The following is a 17,711-nucleotide window of genomic DNA, read 5'->3' as shown; positions in this document are numbered from 1 at the left end:
ACACAGGGTGGAGTCGAGCAGAAACTCTCCCTATATGCTGATGACCTGCTTCTTTACATCTCTGATCTGGCCTCATCTCTCCCACATATTTTCTCTACTCTTGAGCAATTTGGTCATATTTAAGGTTTTAAAATTAATTTGCAAAAAGAGTGAAATTTTTCCTATTAACTCTATTGCAAAGAGTTAGCTTATTTCTTCCTTCCCCTTCAAGGTCTCAGTAAACAGTTTTAAATATTTAGGGATTTTAATTACTCAATCCCTTGGAGAACTTTTTAAGCTCAATTTTAACCCTTTGTTGGAATGTACAAAGCAAGACTTAGCACGTTAGTCTAGCTTACCCCTTTCTTTACTTGGTCGTATAAATTCTGTAAAGATGAATATTTTGCCAAAATTTCTATACCATTGCCTTCCATCGTTTATCTCCAAGTGTTCTTTTGTTGCAATAGACCAATTATTTGGAATAAGAAAACACCCAGAATTCGTCAAGTTTTTCTACAAAGACCCAATCATTTAGGTGGTTTGGCACTGCCAAATTTTCAGTTTTATTATTAGTCTGCTAATATCCATAATATTTCTTTTTGGCTTCATTCGGACTCGGTTAGTTTAGCGTGGGAGTAACTGGAGGCAGCCTCCTGTCAATCCACATCTTTGCCTGCTCTGGTGTGCTCCTCCATTCCTTTCTCAACCAGTCACTTTTCTTCAAACCCTATCGTTAGACAGTCACTTAAGATTTGTACCCAATTTAGAACACACTTTGGGCTACAATCTCTCTCTTTATGCAGCCCTATTAATGCAAGCCATTTATTTCTGCCTTCATTAGGAGATTCTGCCTTCAGTCTGACATGCGAGAGGCGTCAAAACCCTTGCTAACTTGTACACTGATAATGTTTTTGCTTCTTTCGACACTCTGTCTCAGAAATACGATCTGATCCGCACACACTTCTTTCGCTGCTTACAAATTTTGTGTGCAAAAAAAAAAAAATTGCTCAGTTTCCTTTATTGCTCCCTATATCATTAATATATTAGAACTAAACCTTTTGTTAGGGGGTTCATTTCCAAATTATATTCTCTAATTTTTTCACTACACTGCCCTACGCTTTCTACCTTAAAAATTATTTGGGAGCAAGATTTTGACTCAGGCTTATCAGAGGATAGCTGGTAGTCTATTCACTATCGTGTACATTCCTCATCTGTATGTGCAAGACATGGCTTACTACAATTTAAAATCTTACATTGTATCCATCTATTCAAAGTGAAATTATCTAAGATTTATTCAAATTTTGATCCGATCTGTGGTAAATGCCATACTGCCCCAGCCTCTCTAATTCATATGTACTGGTCGTGTCCTAAATTGGCTTTGTTTTGGACAAAAATTTTTACATCACTCATATTTTTAGTAGCAACATTGAACTTTCTATTACAGCACTCTTTGGAGTGGAACCAAATGGCATCCCTGTTACAAAAATTCAGACTGACACACTCGCCTTTTCAACATTATTGGCTAGATGCATTATTGGCTAGGCTACAGCTCTCTACTTTCATATAAATAACCCTAATTAGGGTTGTATGTATTATATCATGTGAAACTAAATCTGGCCTATGATTGTTAATTTTCTTTTTATTTATTTTTTTTGGGACTGGAGAGGGTTTTTATTTCTTTTTTTCTTCTTCTTCCTCCCACTTCTTGTTCTTTCTCTTCCAAATGTAAGTGCATTAAATTACTGCTGGACTGTAAGCTTTCTTTTGCACTGTTACTAATTATGATTGTTGTTAAAACTTAATAAGCACAAATAAAAATTAAGATTATCTGATGCTTCGGAGGGTGATATTCCATGCAATTGAGTTAGGTAAAAGCTTGCAGTCATGGAGTATAATCTCACCTCTGCCAATCAAAATATTCATGGTGTGAAGCCATCAATCGTATTAACAGCACTGGCAGACACTTTCACTTTTCTTGCTGTTTTTTCACGGTTTAACAGCAATTTTTCCCAACAATGCCCATTCAGCAGCATTTGCTCTTGCTTTCTGGTCAATGTAGTTCCAATAAATGGTTTTGGTATTATAAATGCTAAGCATGTGGCCAGAAAAGTGCAGCCAACTTCTTCATAAGTAAAATTACCTACTTATTTGGTAAATAAAGCCAGAAAAAAAGACAGTAGAATGCTCAGCTTTATAAGCTGGTTCTCAAGAGTCCGAATCTGAAGTTATGATGGACTTAAACAAAACTTTAGGTAGGTGACAGTTAGAGTACTGTTATAGAAAGGACATTGAAACCACAGGGAACACTCAGAGCAGCTTGACCAGCTACAGTTATGAGAAAGCTATGAGATACTGGGGTTTGTTCCAGTGGAGAAGGGAAAGCTGAGAGGAAATTTAACAGATGCTTCCAAAGTTGTGAAGAGTTTTCACTGAGAGAATACAGAAAGACGTTTTTATTGTTGGAGAGTCAGAGATGAGGGATCATCAATTCAAAATAATCAAATTTAAAATAAATCACTTGAGAGAGTGGGGAGGAAAATTTTACTTTTGGGAAAAATTGTGCGGGATTGTTGCACGTAAGGAATGTTTTGTTTCAGGAAGTGGTTGAGGCAGAGGTCTTTTTTTTTTTAAAAAGGAAAAATGTGGATAAATATTTGATGGATAAAGCTATGGAGAAAGCATGAGGCAGTGAGATTAGTTTTGTATGGCTTTATTTAGCAAAAAAGGCAGCAAGTACGTGATGGGCGGACTGGTTTTTATCTGTGCTGTAAGCTTTCGTGGTTCAAAGCCTGTAGGGAGTTAACACTGTAAAGTATTATTAGAAATCTATGCAATGTGGAAGCTTAGTGTCTCCGTTGCATCAATGTCCTGCATCACTGAATGAAGGAACCTGGTGGGTGGGTGGCAAGGGAACAGGCTGTCCCACAACAACAAAGAGTCAAAGGGGGAAATTAGTTTGGTGCATTCTCAAAAACTGCAAAGTAGAGGTTTACAGAACAAATCTAGTGCAGAACAGGGAGCTTGCCAAGTTGTTTGGTAATACTCTGGCACATTCGAGAGCCGAACCCATTAGGAGAGCATTTTTAAAAAGGGAAAAGAGAAACAGTATTTGAAAGTCAACATCTCCTATTCCATGTGCTCTATTCAAAAAGCTCGATTGTGCATTGTGACCAAAAGGCGACAAGACCCATTTACGAGAATTCAAACTTAATCGTTGCAATCTTCAGTTTGCATCAAAAAGTGTGAAAATATTTTGCAACAGCAACCTTGGTGCTATTGAAATCATGCTTTCTCTAAAATATTACTTTGTTAACATTCGTGCCACACAAGTGTCAGGCACCGACCATCTCCAACAAGAGAGAATCCAACCAACACCCCTTGATGTTCAATGGCATTACCATCACTGAATCCCCCAAAATCAACATCCTGGGGGTTACCATTGACCAGAAACTGAACTGGACTAGCCATATAAATAACGTGGCGACAAGAGCAGGTCAGAGGCTAGGAATCCTGCGACGAGTAACTCACCTCCTGACTCCCCAAAGCCAGCCCAGCATCTATAAAGCACAAGTTAGGAATGTGATGGGGTACTCCCCATTTGCCTGGATGAATACACCACCTACAACACTGAAAAAGCTGGACACCATCCAGGACAAAGCAGTCCGCTTGACTGGCACCACATCCACAAACATTCACTCCCTCCACCACTGACGCACAGTAGCAGCAGTGTGTACCACCTACAAGATGCACTACAGGAATTCACCAAAGCTCCTTAGACAGCACCTTCCAAACCCACGACTACTACCACCTAGAAGGACAATGGCAGCAGATAGATGGGCACACCACCACCTGGAAGTTCCCCTCCAAGTCACTCACCATCCTGACTTGGAAATATATCACTGTTCCTTTACTGTCGCTGGGTCAACATCCTGGAACTCCCTCCCTAACAGCACTGTGGGTGTTCCTACACCACATGAACTGCAGCGGTTCAAGAAGGCAGCTCACTACCACCTTCTCAGGGGCATCTAGGGATGGGCAATAAATGCTGGCCTGGCCAGCAAAGCCCACATCCCATGAATGAATTTTTTAAAAATTAAACAACAGGCACATTGCTCCACAAGTTCAAATTGAAGGTGATGGACTGCGATCAGGAGTGGAATCCTACCTAAGGGTGCTAATGTTAATTGTAACATCTCCTAGTGCTAGAAACTGAGATCAGCTAACTCAACCTAGACCAGGGGCTGTATTTTACAGGGGGGTACGGGGAAGGGAGACGTGGAGGGGGCCAGCTGCTTTCACCCTTTGGAAGGAAGGTCGGCCGGAACAGCCTTGGCATGCTGGGGGCGAGCTAATTTAGTTCAGAGTGGGACTCCCACCCCTCAGTAGGAAGAGGCCTCGGCCTCAGGAGCTGCAGGCCAAACAGATTTGTCGGCAGCTCCAACAGTCACAGCAGCGCCAGGGCTCGATACTGGGTGCTGTAGGAAGTAGCACGAAGATCATGGCTGCCCGAGAAAGGCAAGTCCCTGGCATTTTGGTGCAGGGAGGGATGCTATAGCCCATGGAGGGGCATGGGGGGAGCGGGTGGAGAATGGGGGCCAGGTTTTGTAGGGCAGGCGTGGAAGAAATGTGGGGCAGGGGCGGGTGCCCCTGATACGTGCAGGGCACATCCCAAATAAGGTAACCCTCCCTTCCTTCCTGCCCTTTTTCATGTAGCCCATAAAAAAGCAGCTTGCTCACGCCAGCCGTGTTTTTTTTTAATGGTCCAACATTTTTATTACTTCAAACCAAATTATAGGATTCACTCATGTTTACATAGGCTTCTGAGGAGGTCCACGTGGGATGTTGGCGCCTGGCCTGAAACGTGGAGGTGGAGTTCGGTCCTTTCTGGCCTCTCGTGAACGATTTCTTACCACCTTGCTGTGGATGGCACAGCTGACACAGTAATGCAATTTCACATACAGCTTGGGCAACACATATGCATCAAAGACACTGGCCTCCGAAATATCTCGAACTGCAGCAGCCTCCACAATGTTGCGGATGACAAACTTCTTAATGGCTTTGTCTTTGGGGATGCAGCGGGCACAGTTTGTGCACCTAACGGGCTGGATGTGGCCACGGCCTTTCTTGGCACGTCCATTATTCCTTCGCTTCTTAGTCATCTTATTATGGCGTAGTCAGCATATTATCTAGTCAACAGGCTTGCTAACAAGCCTAATTAATCTTTAATTATTTATTTATATCTAGTGGGCAGGCTGCCGATTTCAGCACCCTTCCACCTAACCGATTATGGGGGTCAGCTCAGAGGGAAGGTGGTGGGCGAGCCAGCAGACCTATTTTACAAACCTCCCCTCTGAAAGCACTCCCGGCAGGGGCACATAAAATCAAACTCAAGGATTCAGGATTCAAACTCAAGACCTCCTTTTTGCACCTTTATTTACCAGATAATTAGGGAGCTTGTGTGCGAACAGGTTAGGCAAAATATTTACACTTAACTCTAAACTTCCAACTCCTCCAATTCTAAATGTTTAATTTCATACACAGAAACGAACATGTTTACCTTGAAGAATGGGCTGTGAAGGAGCTGCTTGCCTCCTCTTACTATGGGATCTTCATATTCATACTGACGCTGCAAAGCCTCCGGAAGACCTTTGACTAATGCGGCTAAAGCAGTCCCGGTAAAGCTCTGAAAGAAAAATCTCCAAGGTGAGCATAAAATGCTAGATTTCTTTTTTAAAAAAGCTAATAATGAGCAAATAATATTTAAAATACACTCTTAAATGGGTTGTCGCCATACCAGAGATCGAGACTCTCCATCACTGTCACCAAGAAGTCTATTGATATTTATAGTCTGACCAAACTCCGTTGTCAGAAGTTTGCGTAGTCTCTGCAAGGCCCACATCCTGTGACTGGCAGCTTTTATATAAAGTAAAAGATTGTTAATACAGTCTTCATAATGCCCAATGAGTGAACAATTTCTTTCCCACTTCATGGGCAGAAGTTTACGTCCTGTGGGCGGGTGAAGCCCGACCCGATCGGACATAAAATCACTCGAGAAGACATCGGGCGAGCGTCCCAACATCATCCCACGCTCACGCAAAATTTCGCTTGGTGGGCGCACGCAAAAGTAGGAAACGCATCCGCCAACAATTAAGAGGGCAATTAGGCCCATTAACAGCGCACTTATCTCTGATTTCTCGTGGTCCGTCTAACCTTACAGTTAGTGGATGGGCGAATCAGCCAGGTGGACTTTGCATTTTTCATCAAACCTCATCCAAGGGCGGGATGAGGTTTCCGTTATGAAATAAAATAAAAATAAAAGTCTGTGGACAGCACTTTTATCATCTATATATTCAGGTGCCCAATTGTGATGCTTGGGCATTTTTTTCCCCCGATTTTCAAAACTTTACTTCATAGTTTTCGGGTCTGCGTCTCCTTGAGGCAGCTCCCAGCCTTCAGGGAGCTTTCTCTCAGCGTTCGCTGACGGAAACGTCATCATCTGCCCCCATCCCGGCAGTGCTGAACTTTTCATTGCGCGCTTCACGCTGGCTGGCCGTTAATTGGCCAGCCAGCATGAAATCTTTGGTGGGGGCCGTTTGCGGTTGCCAGTCTGTTTCCCAACTGCTCCCGCGCCCGCCGATCGCGCGCGCCCGCCAAGCTAAAAATTTAGGCCCATCTTTTAATACATACCAAGTGCACTTAGCTGAGCACAAGCTGCCAAAGAGGCAGCTAAACGGGGCACAATACTTCTGTTTGATGCAAAGCTTAACCGGAAATCCAGTAGGCAGGTAACTAAATCCATTGAAGGGCATGACAAAATGCAACGATCTGACAGAAGATCTTTAGGACCTGGTTCAAATAGTAAAAAAAGTTAACTGAATGATTACAGTAAAACAAGAATCAAAGTACATGGCAAGTCAAAACCAAAGATATTTATTTGGAAACATTTAACATTACGAATATACATTACTTAACATGATTAAACAAGTCCATATTATGAAAGCTCTACCACAGATTGATAGGATTCACAGAGTGATAAAAAAAAGTTTTGCATCTCGTGATTCCTAAGACAGAACATCCACAACCTCAATTATGACACTAGAAACAAGTGTTCCAATTAGGAGGTTGTGAAGGGGAGGGGGTGGGGTTTGCTGACAAATGGACTACCCTCCTGGACTGCTTTGCCCTTTTTTGTGCTTTGACCGGGAGGTAGTGCATTTCCCAGTTGCATTTTTGGCTGAATGATTGTGCGCAGTAAGAAATATTACATGAGGCTCACTGCTGAAACAATTTAAAAGGCACCCAATGATGAATTTTGATAGCCAGCCAGTCACTGAAAGAACTTGCATAGATACTAATCATGACAGTAGTGGGTAAAAATTCTGCAGAACATTAAACTATATAAAAACCTACCGATGTGGAGGGCAAAACAGGCATCTATCTAATTACGATCTAAGCAATTTTCATACAGTGAGTAAAAATAAAAATAAAAGGCATATTCAAGTGTCCCAACAGCAACACAAACTGCATGGATTTTAACAAGGCTTTTGACAAGGTCCCATATGGTAGACTGATTAGTAAACTGAAAGCACATGGGATCCAAGAGAAAGTGGCAAGTTGGATGCAAAATTGGCTCAGTGGCAGGAAGCAAAGGGTTATGGTCATTGGGTACTTTTGTGACTGGAAGGCTGCTTCCAGTGGGGTTCCACAAGGCTCAGTACTGGGCCCCTTGCTGCTCGTGGTATAAATCAATGAGTTAGGCATAAATGTAGGGGGCATAATTAAGAAGTTTGCAGATTATAAAAAAATTAATCATGTTAGATAGTGAAGAACAAAGCTGTAGATTACAGGAAGACTACTGATGGTAGCCAGAAAAATGGCAAATAGAATTCAATCCTGTAAAGTACGAGGTAATGTAAGTCGAGGGAATACACAATAAATGGTAGGATTTTAAGTAGTTTCGAGGAACAGGGGATCTTGGAGTGTATGTCCACAGATCTCCGAAGGTAGCAGGGCAAGTAGATGAGGAGGTCAAAAAAGGCATGCAGGATAATTTTCTTTACTGACTTAGCACTAGAGAAGAACAAGGAGGTTATGCTAGAACTGTATAAAACATTAGTTAGACACAGCTAGGGCACTGCATACAGTTCTGATTACTGCATTACAGAAAGGAAGTGAATACACCAGAGAGGGTACAGAAGAGGTTTGTAAAGATGTAGCTAGGAATGGTGAATTTTAGCCATGAGGAAAGAGTGGATAGGTTTGGTTTATTTTCTTTGAAACAGAGGAGGCTGAGGGGAGATTTAATTGAGGAGCACAAAATTATGAAGGGCCTAAATAGAATGAATAAAATTTCTCTTTTCCCATTTCTCTTAGCAGAGAGGTCAATAACCAGGAGGCATAGATTTAAATTCCTTGATGGAAGGAGTAAAGGGGAGTCAAGGGGTAATTTTTTCACCCAGATGATGGTGGGGCCTGGAAATCTGTCTGAAAGGGTGGTCAAGCCAAACAGTTGTATGTGCACTTGAGAAGCTATAACCTACAGAGGTACAGAGCAAGAATTGGAAGGTGGGGTTATACTGGATAGCTGTTTTGATGGGCTGAATGGCCTCCTTCTGTGCCATAATCTTTCTATCTGAATATTTGAACCCCTCAAAATGTGTCACTGGTTTTCAATTGCTGTAAAAATATTCTGCAATGTGCAGTAATAAAGTTTTGCTCCCAGTGCTGTTTGGCTTCCTTAGCTGTGCACTTTATAATGGAAAAATACACAAGCATATATTACCTGCAGCGGGCATTATAGGGTACACTGTAAACCGCCATCCCCAACCATTCACAGAACCATCACTGGTAAATTTCCACTTTAGTTCATCACCGGGAATTCTCAGCTCACTGGACCAGTCAGACCACTCTCGACCTGCAACAGTCAATGTATAATTGCATAACTAAATTATAAAAAGCGCACAATTTGTTGTGCTACAACACTCAATAACTTTCCCTGCGTGTTGTTTGATTTGCTGTCTTAAATTCAAAAAGTTGTGGAACCAGTGGAAACACATTCATTTTTTTAAAAAATCTGCTGCCACATATTCTCTGTGGATGCATTTGATTCTTCCAAATATTTATACTGCGTTGACCTAACTTTTCTCGTTCCTCTTTTTCATTTACAAAATGCCTAGAAAGTAAAAATCTGTGTGAGACAGAATAGCAGCAAGTACAAAACAGTAGAGAAAGGGCTCGAGGTAAGAAAAATATAGGCAAAGGTTTTCCCCCCGTTAGGGGGGTTGTGCGGGGGCGGGCGAACCCGATCAGCGCTCCGCCACCATTTTATGTGGACCAATTAAGGCCCACCCAGTGTGATGCTCGCCTGGAAGCGCTGAGCGGTCCCTGTGCAGGGGTGGGGGGATTCCCGGAGTCAGGGCCTGTGCTCTTTTGCATGCGTGCCTCAGGGAGATCAGTTTGATATTTAAAAGCTGAAATAAAGTAATTTAAAACTTTTAAAACATGTCCCTTCACATGAGCTGGGACATGTCAAAGAATTATTTTAAAAATTTTATTGAATTTTAAAACACTTCATGAAACCTCATCCCACCCATGGATGAGGTTTCATGAATAATGCGAAGGCCGCCCGGGCTCTTCACCTGCCCATCAACCTTAAGGTTGGACGGGCAGCTCATTTAATTGCTTAAATTAGTTTTTAACTGGCCTTAATAGGCCTTTGCCCACCCGACGTCACCGCATGTCATTTTACGCATTGGCAAGCAGGTCCCACCCCTGCTCGCCAACCAGAGAATTCAGCCCATAAATTACTGAATAATCATTCTTCATGTTTTGATGTTAGTTCGTTCCTTTTTAAACAAACCATCAAGAAGTGAAAATCAAAATATTGTTGGATCCTATTAACTGCAATTGTTGTTGATATGAACAGGAACCTTGGAAATGAGCCAGACAGATTATGGTTTTACTTCTTAACCATAGGTCAGGTAGGCACCTGCATCAGATGAAAATAAATGTGATGAAATATGTTTATGTTAAATTAGCCTGAATGCACCACAGCCAAGCTAGGTGGAGCCTGCTGTATGCAACTCAGTACTAAAATAATAATTTGATCTATAATCTGTCACAAATGGTGTGTGGAAAAGAGAAATTAAAAGGACAAGAAGAAAATGCAGGTTATAGGAGAATAGTGAATAAAAACTTGCATTTATATAACATCTTTAATATACAAAAATGTCCAAGGTGCTTCACAGAGGTGTAATCAAAATAAGACTCAGTCTTGAAAGGATGAGAGAGAAATGGAGGAATTTAGGTTGGGAATTCTAGAATATGGAGCCTAGACACAGCAAAATGAGGGGGAGTGAGGAGATGAGGAAGAGACCAAAGTTAACAGAATAAAAGTTCAGGGGTGGGGGATTGGAGGCCTGAAGGATGTTGCAGAGATAAGGAGGGTTAAGAGGCCATGAGGCATTTTAAACACAATGGCAAGAGTTTTAAACTTGAGGCATTGGGGAATCTGGAGCCAACCGAAAGTCAACAGAGAGAGAGGTGATGGGTAAGTGTAACATGGTGCAGAGTAGAAATGGGCAATGGGTAGTGGGAGGCTAGTTTGGAGAGCTTTCAAATATCTGAAGTCACATGCAGCTTCAACATCTGCTATCTCCAGTGTTTACAGTAAAAAGGCTAGCAAGTGCGCATTAACGTATGATAAAGATTAGAACGAGTGAGAAGAGTCCAGCAGGAGTTAAAAGTTACGAGTGCTTTTCCCAAAAATGAAACGCAACAGTATCCCCAATACAAGTCAAGTCACGACAAAGAGCAGTGAGGACGGTTGGAGATAATTTTAACCTGACCAGTCCAGCGTGAAACTGATATGACTGGATCAGGTCGGACACTCATTTTACAACCTGCTTGATTTTATATTCCATTGGCTTCAAATCAGATGTGGTGGAAAACAAATGGCTGATTGGATCTGGTTAGTTTCCCCCGGGCAGACTAAGCAGCAATTAACCAAGTTATGAATGGTGTCATGGGTTAGGGTTTCAACAGCAGATGGGCTGAGGTCAGAGTGGAGCCGGGTGATACTACAGAGATAGGTTTAAATTTGAAAAGATCATGAGAAAGAAATTAGGATAGAAAAGAGGAGTTCTTCGTCTACATATTATTTGTTTATCTGGTCTTTAACCTTTAAAAGGCTAGTCACTCAGGATGAGCAAAAAACATCGGAATCTAGAGAAAATCACAATCAACGAGCTTTCATTCAGTGCTATATTAATGATTTTCTATACAAAATGTGTTCAGTAGCCAGTTTATCTGCAATATGTTTCTTTTTCAAATGGCCATTCCTTAGCTGAATATATGGAACCTTTTATTTCAACTTGCCATCACCACAAGTCGTTCCCTTCTTTCAAAAAGATCCAATAAAATTATAAGGCATAGTGCCCCTGATTGTTTAAGAAGGTATATGATCTGGAAGGTTCCAATAATGTTATAAGTTTCCAGTACACTAAACATAAGAAGCAGCTCAAATGCATTAACAACATATGAAATACTGAGAATCTATCCAGATAGAGGGGAAAGGAAAACAGCTGATAGATACCATCAATTTAACATTCCAGCAACGAAAATCAAATAAAAATTGCAATCACATGTATGTGAAAGCAGTTCAGATGTACATAAGTTATTACCTGATCGAACAGACACTATCCTATTGGCACCATCCATTATGGTCAATGGGTCGTGACGGCGCTCTGTGGAGCACTGCCGGTCAAACTCTACTCTAAGGCCTTCAGCACCTAAGAAACATTCAAAACAGCCCTGAGAAAAAAAGTTATCTGCATGCTTATCTTAACTTTCCTTCCACAGATTAGTTATTCAATCCATTATGATCCCTGTAGTAGGCGATAACTTTTAAAAAGAAATTTGAACATTCAGTGAATAGCTGAAAGGATGACAGAACAAGATTTCCTGCTTTAAAACTGCAACAAACAAGCTAAAAGCACTATTAACTAAACATTATTTCAGTAGGCAACTTATACTTTAAACCACTAAATAGGATTTTACCCTTTTACATTTAACACAACTGAAAATCCCACTCTATGGTGAGACTTTACATTGTTCCCCAAGTATACATAGGATTTTCCCAGGACCAGTCCAAGATGACTCTTAGCTCCCGAGGTTTACTTCCATTCTTTTCCTTTCCCAGCTAGTAACTTTTTACCCCAAAACTGTCCTTCACAATGAGGATTTACCTGGAGATTCTCTCTCTACCTCAAGATAGGGAAATTTTCCAGCCTGGTTTTAAATCCTCACGAATTTGGTCTTTTCAATCTAAGCTTGAGCTCTGCCCTATTCCTACATGGTGAACCAGAGAGATTTGTTGCCTCTATCTGCTCCCTCTCTATCTCTCACGGATCCTGGAGAACTGACTTGTCTGTGAAATTCCGGGATATCTTTCAGGAGAACCTTGCAATCTGATCCTCCAATGTCCTCCTCTGCACCCTTCACACCTCAAAGCTCATCTGTTTAGCTATAACATTACTGAGCTATCCATCAAACCACAACTCTATTCTATCTTATACTTTAACTGTCTGTTTAATTTCAACTCGACATTCCTGGGATTTTAGTGACCAACAGTCTAACCACTGCCAGTACAGATGCTTCTGCCTTTGCCTTCACTTCCTTCCCAGTAAAACAATCTTGGCTCTCCTTTAATCTTTAGCAGCCATACCAACCAGGCCTGTGGTCAGGCAGAATATAGGACAGGTCACATGACATCCTTCATTCCTCCATTTTCCTAAATTAAAGCAGTCCCAAAACATAATCTCGTTAACTACATTTTCGTAGCAATTCCAAGTGCAGAAAAGTGCCAGGGGATATTTATGACCGAGCATATTGAATCATTGACTTCTGATCCAACATACTTCCATCAGGTAGATACCTGGTATTTTCACTGTCCCACTGGTAGATGTGTCATCAGTGTACGGGTGACTGCTTTCCACTATCACTGGCTGAGGAGAATGGCGCCCACTCTGAGAATCTGAGGCCACATCTTCTAACTCAGTCACACACAGCTCCAACAACATGTCAGCCACCTGCAGAGCGGAAATCAAAAGGGGAAAAAGTAAAGGACATAGACCAATAATAAAGCTTGCAATAGGTGAGAAAAATTCATCAGGGAACAAAAGTCATGAATGGTAACAATGGCCTTAATATAATAATTATAGTTACTGAAACACGGTGTCAAAGCATTTTATTTTATAATATACATTCTTATTTTCACTGGCATAATTTAAGTTAACAAAATGAAATACTTCAAATGTTTGCCTTTTGAAGGTTTAGTAAATCAAAAGACAAAATCAAATAAAATATTTTAAAGGTTCCAATAAACAAGATAGTAAAGAAAGATGGAGATTCATGCTCATGATTACAACACATTGAGCTTTATACGAAGAACTATAATACAAGCACATTGATAATAGATAGTGTCCATTCTGCCAAAGCTACAGTAGACCTGACTGGTTAAATTTGCAATTTTTAATCTTTAACTTATCCTCAATTTACTGATGTAACTTAGATGTGCAATTATTACATGTTATCATTAGTGTCAGCCAATGCTGCACATGAAATTTTAGACATCAGAAATTCAATTCATAAATCGTTTCTGACACAAATTTGTTGAAATCACTATTTTGATTTAGCAACATATTTATGATATGCCAAAGTCAGAATGAAATAAAGAGTCATTGATCATCAATTCCATCACTCCTCATCAGTACAGATCATTAGATAAATTCCCAATCCCTAGTCAATACTCAATCAAGGAAAGGGGCCTGCAGATGTTTAGAATGGCTACTGGGCAGAGTGCTGGTGGACAGCTGTCACTCACAGAACTGTACCATGAGTTGCTGTTTCAGGAGAGAATAGAAAAGTTACAAGAATCAGCCAAAAAGCTACAGCAGAATTTGAGAGACATAACCCATCTTTGATTCAATAAAAAAAAACTCAGTTCTGTCTCCTATCCTTCAGCTAAGAAGTTTGGACAGGTCAAGTGGTGAATTTGGCACTTCTTAATCGATTTGAAATTATTGGGTGTTACATGTACAAGTGCTTAACATATGTGGGTCTTTACATCGTTAGATATTTTAACACCCACTTATTTTAAAGAAACTAATGCCTCCATTAAAACAGCATTGTGAACTCTCACACTAGTATACCATACAGCAATTTGAAGGGTCATGTTGGAAAAAAAAAGCACATTGCCTACTAGGTTATTGAACCACGACTTTGTTTGATGGTGTTGAAGCATTTGTACTTACCTGTGGGTAGGCAGTGCCCATGGCTGACAGCACAGCTGATAAGACATCTTTGCCTTTCTCACCAGCACGGTTTGACACAGCCAACTTCAACAAATCAACCATTACACGAGTGTCATCTGGTACAAGCAGGCTTGTGAATTCATCCAGGTGCTGTGGTTCTGGCCCTGACACCTTTGTCTGGTTTTCTGAATCCTTTTGGAGTAAAAGGAAAACACGACCTTAACTCAAAGGTTGAATAAAATGAAAATTGCGCACTTTTCTTTAAAATATGAAAGACAAAATGTTTAAAATATCTATTTATTTGTCTTTCAAATTTACATTGTGCATCCATTTTACAGATATGCTTTAATGCACAGTGCAAAGTACGATCAAAGGTTAATATTTCAATTGCACTCCATTGCTCTATTCAGAGCTGTCATGCACATTCCTTGGTCTTACTCTAGCACAGCCTGAGAGACAGGCAACAATATCCACTCAAAGCATCCTCACGAGCTGGGCTTGTGGCTGCAGATGTGTCTGCTGGTGGTACAGGAGATGATGATGTGCATCCCACAGGTGCAATCATACTGGCTGGCAACAAAATCTGACAATTTTAACTTCTTCTGGCCACTGGCTACAATGGGACCCATGCTACAATATAGGCCTGGCTTTTGAATAAGAAAGGGGTCATGGAAACCATCATTTATACTCTAGAGAAAAATATCAGAGCAGTCATTTCCCACTGAACATCTGAAAAAATTGATTCTAACCCAAACCATTCATTTGTCAATACTACTCTTTAAACTTTTGGCATAATCAACATGACACACCATCATGCTTCAGCAGGCCTTAGTAAATCATTTCAGTTATATTGCTGCTGTAATGATTACCTCCTTTGTTTTGGTCATAGTCTCTGCTATGATACTGGCAGCCCTGGGGTCATCAGTTACAGGAATGAAAGGACGAGCAGAGGTGGCTGAGGTAGAGGGTGTTACTGCAGACGATGGCGTTACAGCTTCTTCTGACGGTGCAACCTTCAAGATAAAAAAAAAACATCTTTTAGAGTTCTGAGAAACAGTTCTTGAAAGTCTCAGAAAAATATTAAAATTGCCAAATCTTAGCAGCCCACTGGATTTAATAGTAGAGTGTAGGACATACAAGTAGAGGAGACAAATTTTTAAGGACTGTCTTGTTCAAGCTGATATGTCCATTTTGTCTGATATTCACTAACTTATTAGTCCAAGCCCTTTGGTTTTGTAATGTCCTATTCTTTAGATAAAGGTGGTCAGCTAGTATTTTCTGCTTTCCAGGAAGCAACTGATGTATACACTAGAAATGGCATGGCTTAAGTTGTGGTGAAATATCCTTTACTAGCCTCTATCCAAAGAGCAAGCTTGGGTGGGGAGAGAAAGCCAACAAAGGGCTAACCGACTGACACCAGTAAATGTGCAACTAATTCCCTTTAAATCATTTTGAATGATGGCCCAATATTAAATGAGATTCTCTTTTATTTTTGGACTCATTCAGGATCCCAAATGTTTTACTCTACATATGTGTTTTTAAGTGTTAATTTAGAGGATATTATCCAGTGATAAACAACCATCCAAGGCTTGCATTTGTATTCTCACCTCCCCTTTTCTGTCCTGCCAAGGATTTGGACTCATTCTCTCTTCCCTGTCACTTGCCACTTCCGAAGCATCCTCACCAGCTGGGCTTGTGGCTGCAGACGTGTCTGCTGGTGGTACAGGAGATGATGATGTGCATTCCACAGGTGCAATCATACTGGCTGGCATCAAAGCTCCTACCAAAGCATCTCTACAGGAACAAAAGTTGATCAAAAAATCCTCATAAAAAGGAAAACTTAAATCAATAAAAGTATGACTGCGGTTTTATACATCGGGGCTTCCTAACATTTACTTTTCCACCTATTATAATGGAGGAATAGAAGGTCACAAATATGTGAGCAGAAAATCCCGTCCAATTATTCTAACAAATGAAGGAAATAACCATCCATTAAAAGAAGGGAAGCCATTAATGTTGAAAAATTGAAAGAAGATAACTGCTGCAAAAGAGAAGCAAGTTAAACACCAAGATGGATAAATACTCAGATACTTTTCTTGGAACAGAGAGGCAAGATGATGTAGAGGAGGTTAGAACTGAAGGAATAAAGAACATGACGTTGTACACAGGGTTTCAGGAGCTTTCAGAGATAGGGTGGGACAAGACTGCTGAGGGATTTGTAAACAAACACCAGGATTTTGAGGGGGATGGCAAGCAAGTAGAGATGGGTGAAGTCAGTGGTGCTGGGTAAGTGCAACTTAGTGGAGATAGGTTGAGGACAGCAGTTTTGGGTGAATTGGAATATATGTAGGGTCAAATGTGGGAGGTTTTCAAGGAGGCCATTGGAGAATTTGAGGGTGGAAGTCTCAAAAGTCTGAATAAGGTTACCAGCGGCAGCAAGGATGCGGTCAGGGTGAGGTGGGCAATTTTTCAAAGGTCCACAAAGAAATTTTGGTGAGCAACTTGATATGGATTTTATAGCTCAGTACAGTGACAAACAGGAAATCAATGCCATGCACATTCACAATAAGCCTGCAACTGGAGAGGAGGAAAGCATCTTTGAACAAGAGAAAGCACCTAGAATGCAACCTTGGTACACTCCCAGCATGACTATGTTGGTGGGATAAGAAGCCAGAGCTACGTTGGAACAAGGAGGAGTAGAACCAATAAAGGATAGTACGGTGGAGTGCCTGACCATGACAAATGTTGCAAAGAGGTCGAGGAGAGCAAAAAAAAAGAGAATGCACCATGGCTGCAGTCACAGAGAATGTTGTTGGTGGCTCCATAAAAGAGAAAGGAAAGTGAATAATTCAGGTAGATGTCTTTATTGACTATTCTATTAAGTGCCACACCTAACACAGATTCCCATCTTTTGTTTTCAGGTGCTGACAGACTTGCTGTGTTACTCACAATGGAAAGTTTTATCAGTTATTACACTATTGGAAATATGCTGTCAAGAACTCAATGTTTTAGCCAGAGATTTCTGCTAGAGGACATGTCATTGCAGTGTATTCGCTGTTAAAATGAATTCAATACTTCACTTATCCAACAAATGACCAGAAATATTTAACATGCATACATCATCTGCACAAGAGTGCTTTTCCAGAGATTTACTGACAACAGTCCAATAACTAAGGTTATGAGTTTCTATGGCAGTAACAACACTCTTCAACAAAAATTTTCCTACTGACATCCCGGAAGCCCAAGGGCCAATGAGATCATTACACTTCTGCTTGTCTGGGGCCAGTGATACTACAATCACTGAGTTCTGTTCACTATCTCTATTGCTACACACTAAAACAAATCTTTTTGAGCAACAACCAGTGTATTTTCATTTGGGTCACTGATTTGATTATCAGAAATTAGGACACAAAGGTTGCC

At 40.8% G+C, this 17,711-nt stretch overlaps 1 protein-coding gene across 9 annotated transcripts in view; it reads right to left on the bottom strand.

Annotated features, from left to right (window-relative positions):
* The window catches only part of herc2 (HECT and RLD domain containing E3 ubiquitin protein ligase 2), a 246,039-nt gene that overhangs the window by 46,974 nt on the left and 181,354 nt on the right, over positions 1–17,711 (bottom strand). For all 9 annotated transcript variants that reach the window (XM_078545139.1, XM_078545142.1, XM_078545137.1 and 6 more), the window contains 9 exons: positions 15,899–16,085; positions 15,161–15,304; positions 14,292–14,483; positions 12,914–13,067; positions 11,661–11,768; positions 8,762–8,893; positions 6,667–6,825; positions 5,774–5,892; positions 5,537–5,662 (listed from right to left, as the gene is read on the bottom strand). In XM_078545139.1, coding sequence (XP_078401265.1) covers positions 5,537–5,662; positions 5,774–5,892; positions 6,667–6,825; positions 8,762–8,893; positions 11,661–11,768; positions 12,914–13,067; positions 14,292–14,483; positions 15,161–15,304; positions 15,899–16,085 — 1,321 coding nt within the window. The remainder of the gene's footprint in view (positions 1–5,536; positions 5,663–5,773; positions 5,893–6,666; positions 6,826–8,761; positions 8,894–11,660; positions 11,769–12,913; positions 13,068–14,291; positions 14,484–15,160; positions 15,305–15,898; positions 16,086–17,711) is intronic.

The sequence above is a fragment of the Cetorhinus maximus genome, chromosome 7 (genome assembly GCF_964194155.1).
Source record: "Cetorhinus maximus chromosome 7, sCetMax3.hap1.1, whole genome shotgun sequence".
In the NCBI taxonomy this organism is placed as follows: Eukaryota; Metazoa; Chordata; class Chondrichthyes; order Lamniformes; family Cetorhinidae; genus Cetorhinus; species Cetorhinus maximus.
The sequence above is the reverse complement of the archived record's forward strand: the minus strand, read 5'-3'. Positions and strand labels throughout refer to the sequence as shown.